General features: G+C 42.2%; 1 protein-coding gene across 1 annotated transcript in view; it reads left to right on the plus strand.

Annotated features, from left to right (window-relative positions):
- Positions 1-26,909, plus strand: part of KHDRBS3 (KH RNA binding domain containing, signal transduction associated 3) — a 443,659-nt gene that overhangs the window by 385,724 nt on the left and 31,026 nt on the right. Inside the window, exon 8 of the mRNA XM_030219492.1 lies at positions 16,982-17,040. Within this exon, the coding sequence (XP_030075352.1) occupies positions 16,982-17,040 (59 nt within the window). The remainder of the gene's footprint in view (positions 1-16,981; positions 17,041-26,909) is intronic.

Consider the following 26,909-nt stretch of genomic DNA (forward strand, 5'->3'; position numbering starts at 1 on the left):
CTGTACACCACTACCATAGCTCTTACGGGTGAAGGGGGGCACCTATATATGGGAACAGTAAGTTTGTGGTGGGATTTGGAGAGCTTGCTTATTTCCTCCACAAATGTAACAGGTAGGGGGGGGGGGGGTATGGGCCTGGGTCCGCCTGTCTGAAGTGCACTGCAGTACCCACTAAAACTGCTCCAGGGGGACCTGCATGAGCTGTCATGGACCTGAGTATGACATCTGATGCTGGCGCGACATATTTTTAAATATGTTTTTTGAGGTTGGGAGGGGGTTAGTGACCATTGGGGGAGTAATGGGAAGTCATCCTCGATACTCTACGGTGGTCATTTTGGGCACCTTTTTGAGCCTTATTCGTAATAAAAACACTTCCGGGTGAAAACGGCCAAGTGTTCGTCAGGGACGTCCTTGCTTTTTTCGATTATGGGTCAAAGACGTCCAAATGTTAGGCACGCCCAAGTACCGCCTTCGCTATGCCTCCAACACGCCCCCTTGAACTTTGGATGTCCTTGCGACAGACTGCAGTTGGAAACGTACTAAATCGGGTTTCGATTATGCCGATTTGGACGTCTCTGGGAGAAGGACGTCCATCTTCTAATTTATGTCGAAAGATGGACATCCTTCTCTTTCGAAAATGAGCCCATTAGCCTCTTAAGCTATTAATTTCCTAATAATTCCTAACATTGTTTGCTTTTTTGGCTGCTGCCACACACTGAACATTGAGATTCCACAAATAGAAGTGTTCTATACTGGTGGTTTGACAAGAAGAAGCTCTTTAATAAATGTGGAATAAATAAAGAAGCTCTTTAATAAACAATGGAATAATGAAATACCAGAGCTCTATCTATGAAGACATGGTAGGCTGAGATTACACTGAGATGCACTCTGATAGAGAACATCTGGAGTCTCAAGTGATAACGATGGTAGAGGTATTGCAAAGTAGTGTTGCAAGAAACAAAAAGGGTCTTGCCTATGGGTGAAACACTTAACCAAAAATATTTTATATTTGAAAGTGTGTGAACATCGCCTGGAAGGTCTCTCTGCTATCACCAAAATGCCCATTCAAGGATAAAAGTAGGTACTGGTCAATTTTCAGCATTGTCAGAGTGGGTGGCATAGGGTTAAGATGCAGAAGGGCACCCTCATTTTGTGTCCAGGTTGAAAAGGTCTAAAGTCTGCACAGATTAAAATAGAACCTTTCAGAAGAGGAAACCAGTTATGACAAGACCAATATGGTTTATGTTTAGTATCACTGTGTTGGGATTTTCCTAGAATTTGTGCAAAGTTTTTGCTATTAGACAAATAGGTGAATAAGCATAGGGAGGAGCCAAAGGGGACAACATGGTACCCTAAAGAGCAAACATCTGCACAGTTCTCTCTCTTTTTCCTGCTGATATGCCAACAAAATAAAGACCAAGGAAGCCTGCTCTACCTGCACTGGGGAAAGCAACGAGTACTCCATTTTATGTTCAACAAAAACTAGATGCTTTTGCTGTGCACTCACCATCTACTGGGGCAGTCCCACTTGAAATGAAAGATGGTTAAACGGAACCCTCTTCATTTCTGGGAAGTAGCGTTTCACTATCCCTGAAGAGAGAGATCGTCCAGGGTAACCCTGCACTGAGACAGAAGAGCCTGCTGGAAGGGAGTATAGCATTTGTGGATGAGTGCTCTGCAGTTGACTCATCTGGTCTGGATTCATCAAGTGTGCTGGAATCCTCTAAGCAAGACAGGACCGAAGGAAAGAGTGGCATCCAAACTGGTGAGCAAAGAAAAAAACCACTGAAACTTTGTGTATGGAATTCCAGTTGGGATTGGGAACTTCAATCTCCATCAGGTTTGAACCAGTGAGACTTGCTGTATTTACTCTGGAAGAAATTTGGAAGACTATTGTGGCTCTGGGCCAGACTATAACTTCCCAAATAGCTATTCAATCCAGTAAGATCTCAGACTTGGGGAAAAAAGTAGATAAGCATGAGTCATTAACAACTGTAGTTCAAAATTCCTGTGACATGTTATCTACTACAACATATTAATAGTTTATCTACATGCAGTTTATCAGTATGTAGTGCAACATATTAATAGTTTAGCTGCAGGTTTGATTAAAGACCAAGCAAGTTTGGAATTTAAGTGTGAATGTTTAGAAAATTAGATTTGAAGGAGATATCTTTGCTTAATAAACTTTCCTCGTATACCAGAAATATTGGCACAGGTGATGTTGAAGTGCTATCTTACTGATGCTCTCCATGTTCCTACTCAATCAACGTCACCTGTATCTAGAGGGGCCGATATTCAGACCACGGGAGATAAATCGGCTAACTCCTATTGTCCGTGCTAAGCTCTGATATTCAATGCTGGGCTGTTTCCAGTGACCAGAATTGAATATCCAAGTTTTTTTATTGCTGGTTTGAAGATAATCAGTATAGCCGGTTATCCTCAAACCAACCAAAGATATTCCCTTGGCTTGATCTGTCCAAATATGGCCGCTAAACCCACTTTAAAAGTTGGTTCATAGCCGGGGATAGCCGGTTATCCCTTGCTGAATATCGGTGAATAAGCCCGTTAAGCACTATTTAACTGGTCAGCAGCTGTTCTCACCAGTTAAATAGCACTGAATTTTGGGAGGACTGTGTTTTATCTTCCTCTATATAAGAAAACTCCAGTGATGATGGTATTGATCAGCTATCTCCAATATCTGAAGATTTTAACTGCATTTTTGAAGTCATCTGAGGAGGTGGTGGTGGTACCAGCCACATTGGCAGTTATTGTGACTTTGGATTATGACCATGATTAGCTTCTGAAGTTATTTTTCTGGCACTGAAACACACTATTCTGTACTTTGAAAGTGGTTTCCCAGATGTGGCAAAGGTGATTTAGAAATGTCGCAAGTGATTCCTGATTGAGACCAAGGGTTCTTCCCTTAGGTGCTTTTGTTTTCTTGTTAAAACTTCCCTGCAAATGTATGATAAAATAGAAAAATGAAACTTTAATTTTTTTTTAGCCTTCACAACTGTTGATCTTTCTGAGTGATAAAACAGTGGCTCAGCAGGGGGTCATGCAGTGACATTTATGCCCTTTGAAGAACCTCTCTGATTGAAATTAATATATCTCTGCACTCTGAGAATAATTTCCTTATGTTGATTTAGATACTTTCCTGTATTGTTTGATGTCATACCCTTCCTAATATAGGGAACTATGTATAAATGGTAAAATTGCTATCTGTCCAATATTCAAAATGATTTAGCCGGCCAGTAAGTGCTGCTGAATAACTTAGTTAGCACAGAACACAAAGCTGGCTACCTTAGGGGCATTCTGGGGGCAGAATCAGCACTTGGCCGCCTGATATTCAACACTTAAGCAGCCAGGGTTACCGCATAAGTGCCTGTCCTATCTTTTATGCACTAACCCATGGCTGCTTAAGTGATGAATGTTGACTTAAGTGGCTATGTGTTAGCCGGCTTAAAAATAACCATATATTCAAAACCAAATCCTGTACAGGTCGTGGCTTTGAATATCTAGGAATAAGGCCATCAGCGGTGAGCAAAATACTCACCGCCGACAGCTGGATATTGACCCCAGTGTATGTTTTCTATTTTCTTTATACCACTTTATTTCTTAACCTCAAGAATTGTCTTGAATGGAAATATTTGAAAATTCAATTTTAAAAAAGAGAAGAGGCCAAGTAGTCTATAGTTAGCACATCCTATGCTAGGTGATGTGGAGATAGGTGCGCTGAAGAGAGGAAAAGCTTTACAGTGTCGCTCCTGACAAACAAATCTATTTGAATATTACTACAGTTTTGAAAACTGTCTTCTAAAGTTTGAGATAAATGGTAGTTTGACATGAAGAAGCCCCTACTTAAATGAAGAAATGACTGTTATCCATGAATTTAAGTATGATTGGTCAAAAGTGGTTAGTGTGGTGGACTGGTCCTGGGGAACTGGGTTTGATTCCCACTGCAGGCACAGGCAGCTCCTTGTGACTCTGGGCTTAACCCTCCATTGCCCCAAGTACAAATAAGTACCTGTATATAAATATGTAAGCCGCATTGAACCTGCTATGAGTGGGAAAGTGCTGGGTACAAATGTAACAAAAAAAAAAAAAGAGCATAGAGATTCACTCTGACAGATGGTGTCTCCTGCCCTTCCCAGCACCAGGTTCAAAAGGCCCTGATATGGTAGCTTGACCCCCTAGCAGTAGTAAATTTAGAGTGGCTACTTGCTCCTCATGTCATACTTTCACTTGAAACTATTACCTGAACCAGTCTTCAACCACATATACAGGGTGAGGCAAAAGAAGTAACCCGATAGATTTTTTTTGCTGTTTTCTTGAAAATGAAATTTTACAGCGTTATTTGTTGTTTCTGTTTACATTTATGTGCCGAGTAGCATTTTAAACACTGCAAAGTTAGTCTTTTTAGTGTGACCACCCAGTGATTTTTGTACATTGAAAAATGTTTGCACTATAAAACTACCATTATTTGGGGGGAAAATGAGGTACCTGGCTTACCACATTGACACAGAGTTTTGTCTAGGGAACAAAGTTGGAGGCCTTTTCAGCTTGGAAAAGAGATGGCTAAGGGGGAGGGGGGGTATGATTGAGGTCTACAAAATCCTGAGTGGTGTAGAATGGGTAAAAATGAAATGATTTTTCACTCTTTCAAAATCTACAAAGACCAGGGGACACTCAATTACATTGAAATAATTTTAAAACAAATAAGAGGAAATATTTTCTCACTCAAAGAATAGTTGAGACTGTGACTCTTGTTGCTGGAGGATGTGGTAACAGCTGTTAACATATCTGAGTTTAAAAAAGGTTTGGACAAGTTCCTGAAGGAGAGGGACATGGGGTCGGTAGCATGGAATGTTGCTACTAATTGGGTTTCTGTGAGGTACTTTTGACCTGACTTGGCTACTGTTAGAAGCAGGATTCCGAGCTAGATGGGCCATTGTTCTGACCCAGTATGGCTATTCTTATGTTCCATCACAAGCTCCACACAAAGCTGCAAACAATCGCCAGACTCATGGAAGAACTACAGATGATCTAGGACAGCCTGCTACAGGGACCAATCAATAAAGCTGTTAAGAACTTTACAAAGTGACTGAAGGCCTTTGTTAAAGCTAGGGGTTGACACTTTGATGATTCACAGTAGAGAGTTGCACAGGGACAGAAATCCATCCCCATCTGTCCCCGTGGGGAATCTAACCCATCCCCACCCGTCCCTTAAGAATTTAATGGTACATTAAAAAAAAAATTCCTGTCTGCTCTCTGGGTTTGAGCCGCAGCACTGCAGGCAAGGAAAGAACAGAAGTTGGAAGTTGAAACACTCTGGTGCGCACATGTAAGACTTCTCTGATTCACTGGCACTGTGTGCTAAGAGATTGCCAAATGCACATGCCAGTAGATTAGGTGACTTCAGCGCTTCAGCCCGGGAGCAGAGAGGATTAATAGTAACATAGTAAATGAGAGCAGATAAAAACCGGACCGGTCCATCCAGTCAGCCCAATAGACATAATCATTATCAATTCATGATTAAATCAACAATGAATGTAATATTAAATACTTGATTATGGTTTTTCTGTGGCGTTTCTGGGACATAGACCATAGCTGTCCGCCTGGCCCTATCCTTATGTTCCAACTGCTGGAGTTGCCCTCGAAGCCCACTCCCCCTATTTATCTTCTCATTTGCTGGACACAGACCATAAAAGTCTGTCCAGCACTATCCTCATGTTCCAGCTACTAAAGTTGCTGTCTAAGCCCTTTTTAGCCCGTCTTAAACCAGATTGCCATATATGAGACACAGACCATACAGGTCTCCCGGTATCAGCCCTAGTTCATCACAGCCAGAGTCATCATCTAAGTGTCACTCAACACATCCACACACACGCAGTCATTTAGGTTTAGATTTTTTTATAACTTCCATTTTCTAATTAGAGATCCTCTATGTTTATCCCATGCCTTTTTGAATTTCATCACCATTTGTATCTCTACCACCTCCTTAATGTGAGCAAGTGCAAGGTGATGCATGTGGGAAAAAAGAACCCGAATTATAGCTACGTCATGCAAGGTTCCACGTTAGGAGTTACGGACCAAGAAAGGGATCTGGGTGTCGTCGTTGATAACACACTGAAACCTTCTGCTCAGTGTGCTGCTGCGGCTAAGAAAGCGAATAGAATGTTGGGTATTATCAGGAAAGGTATGGAAAACAGGTGTGAGGATGTTATAATGCCGTTGTATCGCTCCATGGTGCGACCGCACCTTGAGTATTGTGTTCAATTCTGGTCGCCGCATCTCAAGAAAGATATAGTAGAATTGGAAAAGGTGCAGCGAAGGGCGACTAAAATGATAGCGGGGATGGGACGACTTCCCTATGAAGAAAGACTAAGGAGGCTAGGGCTATACAGCTTGGAGAAGAGACGGCTGAGGGGAGACATGATAGAGGTATATAAAATAATGAGTGGAGTGGAACAGGTGGATGTGAAGCGTCTGTTCACGCTTTCCAAAAATACTAGGACTAGGGGGCATGCGATGAAACTACAGTGTAGTAAATTTAAAACAAATCGGAGAAAATGTTTCTTCACCCAACGTGTAATTAAACTCTGGAATTCGTTGCCGGAGAAAGTGGTGAAGGCGGTTAGCTTAGCAGAGTTTAAAAAGGGGTTGGACGGTTTCCTAAAGGACAAGTCCATAAACCGCTACTAAACGGACTTGGAAAACTCCAAAATTCCAGGAATAACATGTATAGAATGTTTGTACGTTTGGGAAGCTTGCCAGGTGCCCTTGGCCTGGATTGGCCGCTGTCGTGGACAGGATGCTGGGCTCGATGGACCCTTGGTCTTTTCCCAGTATGGCATTACTTATGTACTTATGTACTTTAGGTCAAGCAGTACTAAGAATTCTGTCTTTCTGATCTGTTCAACTCGCACATCATCTAACAAGGCCACTTTTTATCAGTGGGCCAAGTTATCTACAAGTTGAAACAACCAGAGCTTAGGAGTTACCCATTTGTGTGCCTGATTCAGTGCTACTTGTTGACTGCTTAACTCTAACAGATGTTCTCTATAGAGAAGTGGATTAAGCAGACACACAATCCGTCCTACGTCCCTGAGAATTGGGTAATGTTTTGAGCTGTAGAGCTGACTGGTGAGATTGCTTTATGTAGCAGGAATATGAGTTTATTAGTATTCATTCACAGCAGTGCTGAATGTTAGGCACAGAAATGTGTTCTAGCGGATATAAGGTGCCAAAATGGGGCAGAAAAAGCTGATCTGTGCAAAAATACTCTTATGCACCCATTTAGAGAATAGCACCTAAGTGTTTCCATGTGGACCTGCAAAGCGAGTGTGGCCTTGGGAGGGGCATGGGTGAATCAGGAGTGTTCCTTTAATAGTGCAGATCCACACCCAACTTGCATGCCGGGATTTACACCTGGATTCAGTTGGTATAACCCCTTGTGCCCAAAGTTGAGCACAGATCCCAACTTGATGCATTACTTTATAAAGGGCGCCGATCCTGGAACATCTGTTATAGAATACTATTCAGCGCCAAATTTTGAGTTCTATTAACTGAATCCAGCTTTCAGTGGTCTTTTTAAGTGTAAAGTTTGTGTGGTAACTGCAGTTACAAAAACGTTCTTTACCATGTGTTCAGTTTAATCTCAATTAGGTAAGTGCACCTGCACTCAATGCACAAGTGATGGAACAGGATAAGGATTTTTATTAATTTATTTATTTGTTGCATTTGTATCCCACATTTCCCCACCTTTTTGCAGGCTCAATGTGGCTTACATTATGCCGTAATGGCAATCGCCATTTCCGGAATGGGAAATACAAAGTGGTATTGCATTAAAGTTCATAAATGATAGAGTAAATTACGGAGTAAGTTAGATAATCAGTTCATTTCCAGCGTGAGAAATAAGGTGGTAATGTGTTAACGTTCATTAGTGACAGAGTGACTAAGCAGTCAGGTATAGAGAGTTCGGATTTGTCTGGTTCTGGTAAAGTTTCGTGGTCTGGTATTTAGGTATTTAAAACTTTATTACTTACCTTATACCTTATACCAACTACATTGTGCAGTCCACTTCCATCCTGCAGCCAAAATCCACCCAGTTCCCACTCCGTAATACAGCAAGCAGTTAATGTGAGAATTAGCGTGTGGTTTGCACTTTAGTAAATAGGCTGCTTGGTTCATAAGTATTCTTTAAAAACATTTTTTACCCACCAAATCAATTTAATACATATTAGCCTATAAATTAACACATTCTAAAATGTTTTAAGTAGAGGTATTTTAAGTAGATGATTTAAGTAGATATGCATTAAACAGATTTTATTGAAACAAATATGTGGAAAAAACTATGGGGGGGGGGGGGGGGAAGATAAATTGAAAATGAAACTAAAATTTGTGGCCTGTGATATCTCTAGTGCAGGGGTCCTCAAAATCCAGTCTTCAAGATGTACAGGATTTCCACAATGACTATGTATGAGATCTATTTGCATGCAAAGAATGCAAACAGATCTCATGCATATTCATTCTGGAACTCTTGAAAACCAGGCTGGGTTGTGCACGTTGAAGAATGGAATTTGAGGACGCCTTTCCTACTGCATGGGCAGTGCTGCACATACTCTGAACTTTCCACAAGTTTCATTTTCTGGGGGAGCTGTTCTGCCAGGTGATGTTACCTCCTATTTGTATACCTGATTAATCTTGCTGTCTTTGGAAAACACCTGTTGCAGGTAAGCAACTTTGCTTTGTTTGTTATTTGTTGTCTATGTTATCCTCCTTTTGTTTTGTGGCCCTCTTTGAATTAGATTATATCTAAAGATGAAATATACCATAACGTAACAGTCTTGCCTTCAGAACCCTAAAATTTGCCACCTCTGTCATATGTGCTTTTATTATTTTGTTTATTTGGATTTGGCTCTCACCTTTTTCAGTTGTAGTTCAAAGCGAGTTACATTCAAGTACAGTGGGTATTTGAGTTGAAAGTAGGATATTGATGTCAAACATTTAATGTTAAACGGTAGGAAAATATAGGAATGTCAACCTACTTATGTTAAATGGTTTGTTCCTTGATGATGGCTATATAGCTCAACTGTAATGAAAGAAAGTTATATTCATATACTCTTTCATAAAGCACAGTCCAAACACACACACACACATTATATATATAAAAGGCAACCCCAACGTTCTGAAGCCTCCACGGAAGTTGAGGCACCCGAGATATCCGGTCTGCACTCGAGTGTCTGCACCGCCCTCGCGTCAAAACGTCATGACGTCGAGGGCGGAGCTATGACACTCGACGAGGGCCGAAACGGAAACGCCGCAGCGAACAAGGCAAGTCGCTCGGAGGGACGGAGAGGAGGGGGCCCCTTGCTAGCGCCCGTTTCATTACGTTCAGAAACGGGCATTTTTTCCTAGTATATATATATATATATATATATATATATATATCTGTAAGAACACAGCAGTCTGTCACCTTTTTTAACAACGATGGCCACCAAGGGCTTTTTATGCCAAAATGTTCAGTGCCTATAACCCAATACTAGCTGGTGCTGAATATCCAGCTATATAGGTTGGCTGGTGGTAATCCAGGAACTTGCAGTATTCAAACCTATCCAGTACCAGTTATTGGTAATTCTGAGCTCCAACCAAGCTCAACCTGCAGACTGCCCCAACATTTCCTACTTAGTGATATGATCATCTGACCATGATTCAGCAGCCTTATTCTAATAATTTCACTGAAAATCTGGATATGAACCCAGACAGCAGGACTTATCTGTGTAGGAACAGCTCCTATTTGGATAATATCAACACCACATATTATTGTTTTGTTAGTTAACACTTCGACTTTTGACCTGAAATGAATTAATTTGTGATGATACAGAAAACATCAGGAACATTCTTACTACTAAACTAGGCACTAAGGGAGTCAAGTTTTAATCCTTTCTATGGTAAAAAATACTTGTCAGACAGTGTTGATCAAATTTTTGGGGTGAGCAGTGGGGAGAACAGTGAATGTATTTAAATTGGATTTCTGCAAGATGTTTGGCATGATTTTACAAGGAGACTTGTAAATAAGCTGAGCACCCTAAAGAGAGTGACTAGATTAGATACTGTTGAGTGAAAGGTAACAAATGACAGCAATAAATTTAAAGTTCATTCTAAGACAAGGGGCTATACCAGTGTTGTGTTGTGTTGATTCTGATTGAATATATTTAACACTTTACAGCAGGATGATTGTTTAGAGATCCTTTATTCAGAATAAAATGTATTACTAGCGATGAAGAAGCTTCATAGGAAAAGACCACTGGCATCTAAGGCCAGTTGTCTTTCATGAATGCTTTGCCTTCCAGAGGGCATACAGTTTATATAAGCAATTTAGTACAAACAAACTTACATCAGAAGGTCTGCTAACAATCAGTCTTAATCAAAGAATTCAATAGGTCAACAAGAATACAAAGAAATAAAATATTAATTGATAGATGGATACAGATGGTCAGTTTCAGCACATTCCTCCTTAGGCGACTTATCTTTAGATAGGTTCTGGTGCCTGGGCCTCTACATAGATCAGGTCCTTTCTGAAGTCAGGGTGAAGGCTGAAAAAGCAAGTTAGTCTCATATTATATGACAGCATTTTCTACTATTAAATGAGGATTATTTTTTTCCTTTTATTTTTAGACTTAAAAATTAACCCTACATTTACCAAATCCACAGTTTTCATGTATTGATCTTTACCCAGTTCTTTTAAGTGATATTGCAAACAGGGTACATATCCCGGAAGATGTTGAAAATATAAGGGATCTGACAAATCTTGAGGAATGGTCTTCAGTTTGGCAGCTATGATTTAATGTCAAAAAAATGCTAGGTGTCGTGTTTATTCACCTTATCCTTATTTGCTTGAATGGACTTAGACTTTGCTAGCTGCTGTCAGGCCAGTACTGCTTCAGAAAGAGTCTGGTTCAAAAACAGAATTTCAATGTAGCACTATTTTTTATGTTAGCTCAGTTTGAATAGAAATTTCTCACCTCTGCCCAGTAGTGCTGTCCGATTCAGTCAAAAAAGTTTCGATTCTGTATGATTTGATTCTTTTAAAAAAATTGTTTTTGATTCAGTTTGATTTGGTTTAACTAGATTAAAATAGTGAGGCCCATATGCTAATGTATTATTATAATACAAAGGGTTAAAAAAAACCAGGCTGCAGCAACTGAACAAAGGCAAACTTTACTTTTCACATGATGTAACACAGTATGGCGTGCTCACATTAAAGTTTGGTCAAGTCCAACATCTTCCAGTTTTTATTAAGGAAAACCATTTTATCCACTTTGGCTGGCTTCAGACAACTGCATCTTGCAGCTATATAATTTGTCCAGCGGCAGAAAAAATTCTTTCTGAGGGCACAGAGGTGACTGGCGTACACAGAAACTTCTGTGCAAGCCGGTTCAATAGTGGCAATTTCATTTGAGTTTGCTGCCAGAAACAAAAAACATCACCGTCAATTTCCAAAGGATCTTCGTGTTTATAGCAAGGAAGTTCTGCGCTGCATCTGTTTCAAATATCACTGTCATAGTCTGATTATGATGGAAGTCTGTCTTTCTTAGCTGAATCATTTGTATATTCCACTGTTTCCCAAAAACTGCGTTTCTTTTGAGGTTTATCCACATCCTATGTTCCAAACTCTGGAACAGCTGGTAATGTCTGCGTGATCTCCGTAGCTGTGCCACTGCTGACTGGCAATGGTACATCAGTGGTTTGTGTTTTTATGATCTCTTGAGCTGCAACTGCAATGACATCTGGTACTTCACCATAGGTTGACTTGAATCTTGGATCCAGGAAGCTGCTTAATCTATATAAGTTATCAAATAATATATCTTGAAATCTATGGAGTAAACCTTTCTTCAGCTCTTCTTTCAAGCGAGAGATAACTTTCAGGTTTACTGATTCTGTATCTTCATCATTGATATCAACTGCCTGTCCTGAGTCTTCCCCATATGTTGTATCAATTGAATTAATCAGGTGTTCAACCAGCGGCTGAACAACAGACACAGTAACATACTGTTCTCCTGATGCAATTGTTGTGGCTTCCTCAAAAGCCTGCAAAACATCAGTGAGTTTTTGGGCAAGATCTTAGTCACGTTCAGCAGCTGCACCTTTCTTTGTGATTTTATTGCTGCTGCTCAAAGCTAAACCAATGGGTTGCTTCAGTTCAGCTGCACTTTGCAACATAATGCAAGTACTGTTCCAACGTGTTTTCACATCACCAATCAGTTTCTTTACTGGCATTCCCAGCATTTCTTGAGCAGTTTTCAAGCTTTCTATAAGTACTAGCCGTTGAGCCCATGAAAACGGGCTACTTTTGGAATGGGGGGGGTTTCCGAGCCCCCCCCCCCCCCGGAGTCGCCGCTGCCGCCCCTCCACCCAGCCCGAGCAGCACTGTAAACTTACATCAGCACACAGCAGCAGGCACATCTGCCGTCGGGGTGGGCTTCCTTCTCTGCCTGTGTCCCGACCTCCTGTGACGTAACGTCGGTGAGGGCGGGACAAAGGCAGAGAAGGAAGCCCGACGGCAGCTTTGCTGATGTGCCTGCTGCTGCGTGGTGATGTAAGTTCACAGTGCTCGGGCCAGATGGAGGGGCGACGGCGACTCCGGGGGAGGGGGAGCGGTTCCGACGTCTCTATCCCTCCCCCATCATCACGTTTTGAAGCGGGGGTGGGGCAGAGAGGGAAGTCTCTACTGCGCATTTGCGAGTGAGTACGGTCACTCGCCGTTTATATGTTTGATAGTACTGTGATGGAAAGTGCTGACTATATCACAAAATTTACTGATAACATCAGAGATTGCTGGATAAGACCGCAGCCCATCTTCCACATATAACTGCAGAGTGTGTCCGAAGCAGCAATGGTGAACAGTACAGATTCCTTTTTTAATAAGTTTCCCTACTTCTTTTTTAATTGATGCAGCATTATTTGTAACAATTGCAAAAACTTTGCCTTCTAGCTGCCATTTCTTCAGTGCACTATCCATGGCATCTGCTATATTGTCACCTGTATGTCTCTCTGGCGTGTACTGTGTATTCAGCACAATATTCATTGCATGAAGTCATCATTTATGCCATGCGCAATAATTGTAATATAAACCGTCATGGTTCTGCTGGTCTAGACATCTGTGGTAATGCTTGCATATCTCAGACTTCAAAGCTGACTCAATGTAGATGGACATATCATATTTAGCTTCAGTCATTCTACCTAAAGTTTGACGTGATGGCACAGTATAACTAACACCTATTGAGAGACTAAGAATAGGCCATAAAGCCTTCATCTGTAACAACACTAAATGGTTGCATAATAACAATAAAATACATGAGGGCAGTGTCAATTTTTTCTTATCTGCTGGTGGAAGTGGCTTGTGGAAAAAGCAAGAAACACGGGCTTGAGAAGAGGCTGCTGCTGATGCTTTAGGTTTTGTGGCCACAAAAGTGTTAGACTAACCAGATTTCTTAGAAGTGTCTTCAGCTTGCAGATCAACAAATTTTGCTTAATGATGTCTTTCAACATGCCAAAGGTTACTGGTGCCACCACTATGTTTAACTTTAACTTTGCAAAGCATACATTTCACAAATTCTCCACTCTGGTTTCGTCATTCAACTGTGCAAATACAGACTATATTACTGATCTCTGACCAACAGGGCATGCTGACCTTGATTTATTCTCTTTCTGCATCAAATTTGTTTTGTTCAAGATTTGCAGTGTTCAATTTGCATGGAGGCCGGGGGCATCTTGCGCAAAGAAGATGGAACTGCCATCTTTCCTCCAGCAGAGTGTGTCTTTTAGGCTTGGGAAATGGAAAGCCACTGGGTCTTAGGAGAGGCGCTGCGGGGGAAGGTGCGAACGTGGCAGCATGGAGGCCGGGGGCATCTGCGCGAAGAAGACAGAACTGCAATCTTCCCTCCAGCAGAGTGTGTCTTAGGCTTGGGGAATGGAGAGCCACCAGGTCTTAGGAGAGGCGCTACGGGGGAAGGTGGGAACATAGCGGCAAGGAGGGGGTGGGACACGCATCCTGCATGAAGACGGAAGACACAGAGGAAGGCGGGAAGGTGGTTGGTGGCAGAGGAGGCAGCTAATAGTGAGTTTTTAAAAAATAACTTTTTTAAAGAAACAAATCAATTCGAATCACGAGTTTGACAGTACTGCTGCCCAGAGATCCTTGCCCCCTCCCCCCCCCCCCGCCCCCCCCCCCCCCCCCCCCCGTTTGATAAGACATATTTCTCCATGGCACATCTTCCCAGTTCTTCTGCTGGGCTGGAGACTACCTTCTTTCACATACTCCAACTCACTCAGTCTTCACACTTGACACACACTTACTTTCTCTAATATCCAGGAAATCCTATGTTATATAGGATTTGTCTCCATAGTCATTAATGGTTTTTCCTGTCATTGGCTGTCGATAGAGTAACTTGGAAGTAATGGAGCTTGGCATTTCATGATTGGTCTAGGTTAATGAGGATTATGTCATAAGGACTGCTCCCATGATGCAAAGGTCTAGCCAGCTTAATCATACACATCCTGTTCTCTGATAGGCCCATCAAAAGGGAGTCTCTGCAGACTTACCATCTGGCCACCTTTATGGGTTGGTAGTATAGGATTGGCTTCTCATGTGCTTGGGCTGTACCCAGGTCACCTAGTGCACCACAATTATTCTGTCTCATGATCTCACCTTGAGTACACAGTTCAGCTCCACGTTGCAGTGCTCTTTGGCACATCAGCTTGGATCAATAATGCTTACAGTTTAGTTCTCTTAAAAAACATTTCAGGCCTGGTCTGAACAGCTAGGAAGCAAAGCCTAATTTAACCAAACTTTCCTAATAGTCTACAGGCCCAAAGGCCCCCCCCCCCCCCCCCAACTACCCATAACACATTTTCCTATTCCTTACTGAGCGGATAATAACAACACCTGTTTGAAACATAATTGTCTCCTGTCTGTCTTTCTAGTCTGTTCTCCAAGTTCCGTGAACCATTTTACTAAAGACAGAATTTTAAACTGGATATGAGTTTTTATAGATAATTAGTGCCAGGAATACAGCTGTGAGGCTGGTGTCCATCTCGAAACAGAAGCATAGCCAGACTCGGTATTTTGAATGGGCCCAGAGATAAATTGGGTGGGCCCTTCCACATGCGCGGTTCCCCCTACCCCCCTCCCCCCAACCACACACCACAGATATCTTCCTGGAGATATTTTTTAAGAACATAAGAGGGGTTTTTTTCACCTACCCCACATCTTCTCCCTCTCCTCTGTGGCACCCCGGCATCTGCGCTCCTGGCTTTGACCTCCGTCCCTCCCCAATGTCCGTACAGAGAGACCGGAGTGCACATGCTGGGATGCCGCGGAGGAGAGGGAGGAAGAGAGCAGTGTGGCGCTGTTGCTGGGTGGGCCTGTGCCCACCGAGGCTGACCCGCAGCTTTGCCACTGTGTCGAAACACCCACTGATACTTAGGCTGCAGGTGGATCCCATTCCACTAGTCTAAGTAAGGAATTACTAGAGCAGCATGGTTTGTACACCTGAACTAAAGGTGGTGTTGTCTAAAATGGTTTCAATTTTTATATCATTTTAAATCTTAAAATGCTGCCCAAATGATAGAGAGAACTGAAAGAAAAACCCCCCACCCAGCTCCCTCACTTTATCTGCTATACTTGAATCTGCAAAGCAGCAGGACCTTCACAGCATACCAAATGTTGCTTCAACAATAGCATGTTTCTAAGCAGCCACTGAAAACTTTTTTTTGAATCAGTGCTGATCTTTTATCAGTATGGGATGAAGTTGTGTACACGGAGTAGGATCTGGGGGTGATAATCTGATGACTTTACAATGGACAAACAGATAGAGAAGTCAGTAGCTGTAGCCAAAAAGGATGCTTGCGTACACAGGGAAAGGAATGACCAGAAGGAAAAATTCAGTAATGGGTGATAATGTAAGTCTACATCATTTGGAATACTGTGTGTATTTCTGGAGACTGCACCTTCAAAAAGATATAAACCAGATTGAGTCTGTCTGGGGGTGGCCATTAAAATGGTCAGCAGTCTTTATCATAAAGCATATGGAGACAGATTTAAAGATCTGGATTGTATATCCAGATTTCCAGAAGACATTTGATAAAGTACCTCATGAATGACTCCTGAGGAAATTAAGAAGTCATGAAGCTATTAAGTAGTACATTTAAAACAAATCAGAGAGAATATTTTTTCACCCAACATGTAATTAAACTCTAGAATTCATTGTCGGAGAATGTGGAAAAAGCGGTTAGTACAGTAAGGTTTTTAAAAAGGTTTGGACAAGTTCCTAAAAGAAAACTCCATAAACCATTGTTAAGGTGTATTTGGGAAAATCCACTGCCTATTCCTGGGATTAACAGCATGAAATCTAGTTAACTCTTTTGAGATCCTGCCAGGTACTTGTGACCTGGATTGGAAACAGGATCCTGGACTTGATGGACCTTTGGTCTGTCTCAATGTGATGATGCTTTTGTACTTTATCTAAATATATCTACCATAGAGGAAAAGCTGAATAGGACTGGTATAATAGAGACATTTTAAGTACCTCTTTAAAGTGGTGGTGATGGATGAGATGAAAAATTTCCCAGTGGAGGAATTGGAGAAAGGGTTGTATCTGAATTCCATAAATTATTGGACATGCACAGAGAGAATTTCAGAGAGAGAGAGATTGAGGTCACAGGAACTGGCTGTATGTTTTGGGAGCTATGCTTGTTGCACAGTAAAGTTACGTGTTTTTGAATTTTAAACCTATAGTTGCAGTGCTGCAGCTTGAACTTGCATCTTTGTTGTATGTACACCTTCATTTTCACTTTATGTAAATATTTTGTTGCGTGGCTTTATAAATTTCTTATTTCAGTTTATATAAAACTTAATCTTGCTAGGGAATAATTACATAATACTGTAGCACTAATCTCTTATTTTTTTTTCTTCCAGTGATGCTGATTATTATGATTATGGTCATGGAATTGATGAGGACCCATATGATTCTTATGGTGAGTAATTAAGTTGGTCTTCTGCGTTATTTCATGGAGTATAGGTCTTTATATAAATAATTATGCTTTTTAATTTAAGACACTAGTCCTCTTTCAGATTTCAGCTAATATAAGTATAATTCATTTCTATAACATATTAGGGAATCTGTTTAGTAGAGACCTCTGAATACCCAGTTCAATCCAACATTCATAACATAGCTTGATTATGTGGAAATTCTCAGTGGAAAGTATTAGGTTGCTAAGGGATTATTGGCTTTTCCTTACTGCTGCAATAAATAACTACCAGAGGCAATATGTGACACACAGTCTCGAGTAAAAAATGTGGAGCATCATATTGTGAAGCCAATATTCTTTAACCTGGACTATTCATTAAAAACGGGAAATGTTTAAGTCAGAAATCATTATTTGTAATATTTTTTTATCAAAAAGTATAATTGTTTTCTTATAAATTTCATTCTCTGGTTGGAATAGAAAATGCATACATATGCTCACATTCACGGATAGAAGTGAATCCTTTTTTCGCTCTTTCAAAAAGTACAAAGACTAAGGAACACTTAATGAAATTACATGGTGATACTTTTAAAACAAACAGGAGGAAATATTTTTTCACTCAAAAAATAGTTAAGAAATGGAACTCACTGCTAGAGGATGTGGTGATAGCGGTTAACATATCTGGGTTTTTTTAAAGTATGGACAAGTTTCTGGAGGCAAAAATGCATAGTAAAAACTTTGTTAGGTATATTAGAAGCAAGAATTTGGCAAAAGAATCAGTTGGTCCACTAGATGACTGAGGGGTAAAAGAGGCACTCAAGGAAGACAAAGCCACAGCAGAGAGATTAAATTAATTCTGTGCATCGGTCTTCACTGAGGAAGATTTTGGAGCGATACCGGTGCCAGAAATGATATTCAAAGCTGACAAGTTAGAAAAACTGAATGAAATATCTATAAACCAGAAAGATGTAATGGTGCAATTTGACAAATTGAAGAGTAGCAAATCTCCTAGTCCGGTTCATCCCAGAGTACTGATAGAATTGAAACATGAACTTGCAAAACTGTTGCTAGTAATTGGAGGGTGGCCAATGTAACGCTGATATTTAAAAAAGGTTCCAGAGGAGATCCGGGAAATTAAAGACCAGTGAGCCTGACGTCAGTGCCAGGCAAAATGGTAGAGACTATTATAAATTACAGAGCATATTTAAAAGCATGGATTAATGAGACAAAGGTAACATTGATTTAGTGAAGGGAAAACTTGTCTTACCAATCTACTACATTTCTTTGAAGGGGTGAACAAACATGGATAAAGGTGAGCCGGTTGATATTGTGTATTTAGATTTTCAAAAGGCATTTGACAAAGTACCTCATAAAAGACACCAGAGGAAGAGGAGATCACGTGACGCCATGACCAGGAGCGGTTGCTGAAACCTCCGCTCCGGCCAGCTTACCCACTTAACCCTCAAAATCAAGGGAAACGCCCCAGTAAAGAACCGCCAGACACCTTAACCCGCAAGAAGAAGGGAAGGTAATTAAATCGACGCTACTCACGGGAAAATCCATGGCGGCGAAAAGTGTCCGCCGAGACAAAGAAAAGACGCGGGCCGGCGAGGAAAAAATGGCGGCGCCGGCGAGCCCGGCTGCGACGGCCTTGAGCTCCGTGTGGGTAGCGGAGGTGGCGGCGGAGGTGACGGCCGCCATGGAGCCTCTGCTGGATCGACGACTGGGGCCCATCGACAGCAAAATAACGTTGGTCCAGGAAAACTTGGGACAGCTTACTAAAGAACTAGCGGAGTATCAGCAACGTCATGGAGCTCTCGAAGACAGAGTGCACAAAATGGAGGAGGAAAATATTAAGCTTAAAACCATGGTGGAAAGCTATGAAGGAAAGCTAGAAGACCTCGAGAACAGATCAAGGAGGAATAACTTAAGATTGGTGGGTCTGCCTGAGGCTTTGGAGACTGTAAACCTGCGGGTATTTTTGGAAAAATGGCTGCCAGAACAACTACAACTCCCAGAAGCCCTGGGAATTCTCCAGATAGAGAGAGCTCATCGAGTGGGGCCCAAGCCTGTGGAAGCAACACGCCCGAGAGTGGTGATCTGCCGCATCTTAAACTTTGCGCACAAAGAGGCAATACTGCAAGCTTTAAGGAAAGATCAGGAGCTGCAATATGGGAACAAAAAGATCTTATGCTTCCAGGATTACTCGGCGGCGGTGGCGATGCAGAGAAGGAAGTTCTCGCCTATATGCACTAAACTTTTTGAAAAGAAAATTCGATTTGCACTGCAATATCCAGCTAAATTAAGAGTCACCTACCAAGCGGTCACGCAGGTCTACACAACGACTGAACAAGCACAAGCTTTTTTGAACTCTGTGGAACACCGCTGATAGAGAGGTTAAATTGAAGCTCAGAGGAGATCTGATGGAAGATGAGATCGAGGGGCACATGGATAAAATATGTTGGATTACAAAAAAAGTTAACTAGAGTTGGAGGATGTTCAGACCCAATTTGCTGGGCGGAGACGATGGATTGATGAGATTGTGGCCACAGGAGGCAGCCTGGGAGAACATACTAGGCAACTAGAATTCCTTGGGCACGCGCTGCAGAATGGCTCGAGCAGAAGTCTGAGATTACTGCATAGAATACTACAGAGCATCGAAGCACAATCACTGTACCGAAGAATTGAAGCGATTTTTGCCAAAGCGGCCTGGATTAATACCAGAAGGACACTACAGGAGGCTGACCTGGGGAAGTTCTCGTAGAGGGCTGCGGAGGATTCTCCCTACAGATCAGAGAGACAGCCTGAGAACTCTGGAATAAGGTTTTGTGTAGTTTGTTAAATGTTGTTTTTTTCTTTTTTTCTGGACAAACTGGAAAAGTTACATAATCATAAATTAGAGTTACACTGAGGAGAGGAAGTCGAGGGGAAACATTTTGTGTTAGATGGTATACGAGAGGGAGGGGGGTAGGAGGTGTTAAACGTGATGGTCTCTTTTAGAGGCCTGGGTTTAGAAGAAGGGAAGTTGGGGTTTAAGGGGATAGTTGGGGCTCCAAAAGGGGAAGAGGGGGGAATTGGGGGATGGGGGGGAATTGAGACCTGGAAGAGACGGCGACTGGGGCTTGAGAATAAATTAAAATGGCTAAGGATAGAGCATGAGGAGGGGTGGAGGCTGGGACATCCCTCTTCTATGAATAAATGGTATACATCTTGTGATCAGATTTTTTATGGGACCTGGGTCCACTAAAAATAGTTACATGGAACGTGGGAGGGATCTCGTCTCCAATTAAACGCTCAAAAATTTTGCAACATTTACAAAGACATAAAGTAGATATAGCCTTCCTCCAAGAAACCCATCTATCGGCTGGGGAACATGCTAAATTGCGAACCTGGTGGGTGGGGGATTGTGTATCGGCAGCGGCACAAGGAAAGAAAGGGGGGGTTGCCATCCTGTTTCGAAAAGGAATAGTGGATAAGGTGGAAGTGAACTTCACAGACCCAGGGGGTAGATTTCTGCTGTGTGAGGTCCATGTGCAGCGCCAAATTATGTTGTTTGGCAATGTATATGCTCCGAACCAATATGATCGGAAGTTCTATAAGATGATCACTTCACGACTGTTAATGAGCAAATCTTTGCCCATAATAACAGGGGGAGACTTTAATATGGTGATGGACCCCTCGATTGACAGTACTGGGGCTAGGAGGAATGAGCTCAGACAGGAGTCGCGGGGGCTGCCTAATCTTTGCCGACAGGTGGGGCTAGTGGATGTCTGGAGGACTCTCAACCCACAGGGGAGAGACTACACACATCTCTCGAGGGCGCACGGCACACAGGCTAGAATTGATTATCTGTTGATTTCAGAACCGATGTTCAATTCAGTGATGGCATCTGCAATAGGAGCAGATGTGATATCGGATCATGCTTGGGTGGAAATGAGCTGGACGCCTCGGGAAGAGAGGGGAGGGGCACAGAGATGGGTATTCCCCACAGAGCTATATCGAGATCAAGATTTCAGGGCCTCCATACACCAGAGTTGGCGGGATTATAAAACACACAATGCAATGCATGTTGAAGACCCGGTTCTGTACTGGGAGGCGGCTAAGGCAGTACTTCGAGGGGACATCATTAGCTATATGGCTCACAAACGTAAAGCTCGGAATAGAGAGATACTGAGGGTGAGTCAACTAGTATGCCAGGCTCGGAGAAGAAACGGGCAACGGGCCTCCACTGAGAATAGACAACATTTGATGCTCTTGCAGACTAAATTAAATGAAATACTTCATCATAAAGCAGTTAAATCGCAAATTTACTATAAATACCAATTATATAAGCATGGGAACAAGTGTGGTCGGTTGATGGCGCGCCTGATTGCAACCAAACAGGGGAAAACCAGGATTTTGACTATGAAGAAGAGGCAAGGAGAGCGAGTCCACACGGACAAGGAAATTAGCGAGGGTTTCTACCAATATTACAAAAAATTATATGAGGCCCCGCCAGATGATGGTCTGACGGGAGACTCCTATTTAGATCAGATGGGTTTACCAACGCTATCCCCCCAGGAGGCACAACAACTGAATACTCCTATTACACCAGACGAGGTGTTCCTGGCGATTAATCAAAGTGTACTGCTTAAGGCGCCGGGAGTAGACGGCTACCGGGCGGAGTTTTACAAGATCATGGGAGAAGAGATCACTGAGCCCTTAGCTGCAATGTTTAATATATTAATAGAGCAGGAAAGGATGCCTCCGAATTTAAATATAGCCTGTATTATAGTACTCCCCAAGAAAGGGAAGGATCCGGAACTAGTTGAATCATACAGGCCCATTTCGCTGTTAAATTACGAAGTGAAATTGATGGCTAAGATCTTAGCGAACAGATTAGCGAGAATTTTGCCGAACCTTATACACGACTCCCAGGTGGGGTTTGTGAGGGGACGGAAAGTCACTAAGAATGTTTGTAAGGTGCTGGCCTCATTAGAAGCCAGACGTCGAGGGAAGGAAAATTCTTTGTTAATCAGCTTTGACGCTGAAAAAGCTTTTGATAAAGTAAAATGGAATTTCCTATATGCTGTTCTTCAGAAATATGGCTTCACGGATCGATTTCTATCAGAGATCAAAGCATTGTATTCAGCGCCAAGGGCTAGAGTATCGGTAAATGGGATTGAGACACAAGATTTTGAAATAGGCCGGGGAACACGCCAAGGTTGCCCTCTGTCACCGTTATTGTTTGTGCTATCACTGGACCCCTTATTGAGAGAAATTGAGGAACAGAAAGCGGTGGCAGGGGTAAAGATAGGAAGCGAGGTCTTTAAGGTAGCGGCTTTCGCAGATGACATCTTGGTCCATTTAACAGACCCACAAGAATCTCTGAACGCTCTATTAGAGATATTCTCCGAATACGGAGACTATGCGGGCCTCAGTTTGAACTTAGAAAAATCAGAGGCCTTGGCCTCCTCAGAGGACGTGTGGAGGCGGTGGAGAGGCGAGTTCCCTCTGAGAAAAGCACAAAACTCCTTTAGGTATCTCGGAATCTTGATGCCTATGGATCTCTCGCGGTTGTATGATCTGAATATTACTTGGCTGTTAGAGGAGACCCAGCAGGTGCTACAAGGATGGATGGATTTGCCGCTATCAGTGTTAGGGAGAGTAAACATGATTAAAATGGTGTTGTTCCCCAAATGGCTCTATGTGATGCAGACCATCCCAATTTGGCTCCGACGGAAAGACCTAAAAAGTTTTTATAAGCTTGCATCAAAGTTCTGCTGGAGAGGCAAGAAGCCGCGGGTTCGCTTCTCACGATTAGTGGGGAGTTGGAGTCGAGGAGGAATGGGCATGCCAAATTTAGAATTATACAATAAAGCATGTCATTTGAGATATCTGGGAGATTGGTGTTTAGACACGCAACAATATACTCCTACGGCGTTGGAGGCGGCGCTTTGGGAACCGCACCATCTTTTTTCGCTTTTACACCACAAAACACGAGATTTACCGGAGGGATTCAGTGGAGGTGTGTTGTTGCGATCTCTCCGGGAGGTGTGGGGAGTGCTTACTCGCCAACTGGGGGGGGACCCAACAGTAACAGATTTGATAACCATACGTGGGAACAGTGCATTTTTACCAGGATTGTCAAGCCGACATTTTGTTGAATGGGCTAGACGGGGAGTTTCTAAATTGGAACACCTGGTGGGCGAAGATGGGCAGCCTCTTACCGATGAGGAGCTACTGGGAAAGGTAGGCGACTCCTGGGGGAATAGATTTGCAATATGTCAGGTGCGACATTACCTCACTTCTTTACCGACAGATCCCCTGAGAACTCGGTTGGGGGAAAGGATACGAGAATTTTTTCACTCCTTTGGTGAGGGAGGAATCACAATATCCTCGCTTTATAAAAAAATATCAGGATGGCTGCCCCCCAGGGACTATAGACAGCTAAGGAGTGCTTGGGAAAAGGAATTGGGAGTTGCAGTGACCTCCTGGGACATCACTAAATCAATAGCACGAATACCCCTGTTAGTATCGGATGCTCGTTTGAGAGAATGTGCTTACCGCTGCATCCATAGGGGATATGTAACTACAGCTCAATTAGCACATATGGGAGGAAATCGAAGCCCGGACTGTCTTAAATGTGGAAGACATCCTGGCACAATGCTGCACATGTTTTGGAGCTGCCCAATTTTAAAAAGGTTCTGGGCTCGAGTTCGAGGATTTTGGGAGGAGCGGTTAGGGCAGCGGATTTTGGGGACAGTTGAGCAACTGATTTTAGACATCCCGGGGTCCTTTAGAGGGCAGAATCGTTTTGAAACATTGATGCTCCGTAAGATGAGCCTCTTGGCCAGGAAATGTATTTTACAATACTGGACGGTCAAAGATCCTCCGGCTTACTGGCACTGGAGAAATCAGCTACATCAGCTGGTATCGTGGGAGGCGGGGGAATCTAGGCTCTCGCAGAAAAAGAGAGTTACATTTCTGGCTATCTGGGGCCCTTATTTGCAAAGTCTAAGCCCTAGAGGCCGTAGTTTGCTTTTAAATACAAGGTGAACTCTACGGGCTGAACTGAATGGTTATCCAGGTCTGGGGTAAAATGGGGGGGGAAGGGAGGGAATGGGAGAGGGCGGGGGGAGGACTGGTATGATTGATGGGATAATAATGTTGGCAAAAATTTATAAATGCTGTATGCTAGTTAGCAATTGTTGTATATATAGACTGAAACAGAGCTGGCATGACAATGTTGATGCTGACACAATGTCAATAAAAAACGTTTGAAATTATGCAGAGGGGAAGGAGGAAGGGTTAGGGGGGGATGGGAGAAACTGTTAAAAAGTTTTGATGATGGACTTTATCATTGTATTTCAATTTTGAAAGTTTGACGGTGGCATTTGTGTTTATGCCAGATATTGGATGTAGTTATTTTGTTTCATCAATAAAAATGTTTAAATATAAAAAGACACCAGAGGAAATTGGAGAGTCATGGGATTGGAGGTAGTGTTCTATTGTGGATTAAAAACTTGCTAAAGGATAGAAAACAGAGAGTAAGGTTAAATGGACAAGGGTACATAAGTGGGGTTCCCCGGGGTTCTTTGCTGGGACCACTGCTTATATTTATAAATGATCTAGAGATGGGAGTAACTAGTGAGGTAATTACATTTGCTGATAACACAAAGTTATTCAAAGTTGTTAAATCACAAGAGGATTGTGAAAAATTACAAGAGGACCTTATGAGACTGGGAGACTGGGCATCGAAATGGCAGATGACGTTTAATGTGAGCAAGTGCATAGTGATGTATGTGGGAAAGAGGAACCTGAACTATAGCTACGTGATGCAAGAGTCCACACTAGGAATGCACCCAGGAAAATGATCTAGCTGTCATTATTGATGGTATGTTGAAATCCTCTGCTCAGTGTGCGGCGGCAGCTAAGAAAGCAAGTAGATTGTTAGGTATTATTAGGAATGGAATGGAAATCAGAAATGAGAACGTTATAATTTGTTTGTATGCTCTATGGTGCAACCGCACCTCGAATACTGTGTCCAATTGTGGTCACCGCATCTCAAAAAGATACAATAGAATTGGAAAAGGTACAGAGAAGGGCAACAAAAATGATAAACAGGATGGGATGACTTTGGTATGAGGAAAGGCTAAAGCGGCTAGGTCTCTTCAGCTTGGAGAGGGGAGATATGATAGAGGTCTATAAAATAATGAATGGAGTGGAATGGGTAGACATGAATCGCTTGTTTACTCTTTCCAAAAATACTAGAACTAGGGGGCATGAAATGAAGCTACAAAGTAATAAATTTAAAATGAATCGGAGAAAATACTTCTTCAGTCAACTTGTAATTAAACTCTGGAATTTGTTGCCAAAGAATGTAGTAAAAGCAGTTAGTTTAGTGGATTTTAAAAAAGGTTTGGCTAGCTTCCTAAAAGAAAAGTCCATAAACTATTATTAAGATGGGCTTGGAGAAAATCCACTGCTTATTTCTAAGATAATTTGCACAGTAGAGGATATTGAAAAGTACAAATATGTTGAAACGGGTTGTACTGGGTAAGTCTCATAAGTGCACCACGGCTGGTATCACTTCACTCCCGCGGTGAACCTCTCACCGTGTGTATGTTCTAATCATTGACTTTAACCTACCAATTCTCAAATTTCTTCACTCTTTATTAATAGCATTATGTAAAAATTGAGGCAATATGTTACTTATCTCATTTTCAAACAGGTGTGCTCTCAGACCCCGACAGGTAGCCTGTTTCGCAATACTTGCTTTGTCAAGGGGGAGCCCTTCACCAAATCTGTCAAAGCACAAACAAATATGCCTTAAAATCATATAAACATAACATACTTCTAACTATTAAACTCTCCCAGCAATTAGACTTACATTTGATCGTAACGCCTCTGATTATCATCACAAGACACTAAGATGGCGACGGCGTTTTTATACTCTTGCCGCTACCGGAAACAGCGAATCGCTGGATCCAGTAAAACATACTTTACAGTAAACTTACATAAAACACCCCCAATGTACATAAGTATTGAGCCCACTAGGTTCTATTGTGTTTAATTTATGTATCCAGAATGTTTCTCTTTGTAACAGTTTCCTGTTGTAATCCCCTCCTCTCGAAGATGGGATAACTTGTTCTATAACTGAACATCTCAAAGATTCCACATCGTGCCTGAACTGAACACAGTGTTGGACAAGAGGAGCTCCCAAGTTGCATGACTGGATATGTGAACGATGTTCTGTCATATGTATATGCAGCGATCTGGTGGATTTGCCTATATAAATCTTTGTACATGGGCATTTTATCAAATATACAATCCCCACCGTCCTGCATGTTGTATGTCCCTTTAAGATATACTTCTTGCCAGCATGGGTAAAATTGTCACACTCTTCAGTGATCATACATGTCTTGATTTATTGCATTTAAAGTGACCTGCTGGCAATGATGCACCCAATCGCGCACTATCACCCACGTCATCTGGTAATTTAGCTGGACTTAAAATTTCTTTGAGATTACTCGAACGTGAAAATGCTGTCCTTAACTGACTTTCACTGAACAAAGGATGAGACTTCATAATGTCCCAGTGGCGCTTAATGATCTTTGCAACTGCTTCTCCGCCCGGGACATATCTCATCACGAATGTAAACAGCTGGTTATCTTCATCTGTTCGCTGCTTCTCTTGTAGCAAAAGGTTCCTCTGGTTGTATTTAGCACATTTATACGCCCGATTCAAAATTGTTCTAGGATAATGTCTATGTTGTAACTTCGAACAAAAATGCTCTGCTTCTACCGTTTAATCTTCTTCATTCGTGCAAATCCTTTTAAACCGGAGGAACTGCGAAAACGGAAGGCTGTCTTGTAGTGCTCGTGGATGGCAACTAT

The sequence above is a fragment of the Microcaecilia unicolor genome, chromosome 1, assembly GCF_901765095.1.
Source record: "Microcaecilia unicolor chromosome 1, aMicUni1.1, whole genome shotgun sequence".
Lineage (NCBI taxonomy): Eukaryota > Metazoa > Chordata > Amphibia > Gymnophiona > Siphonopidae > Microcaecilia > Microcaecilia unicolor.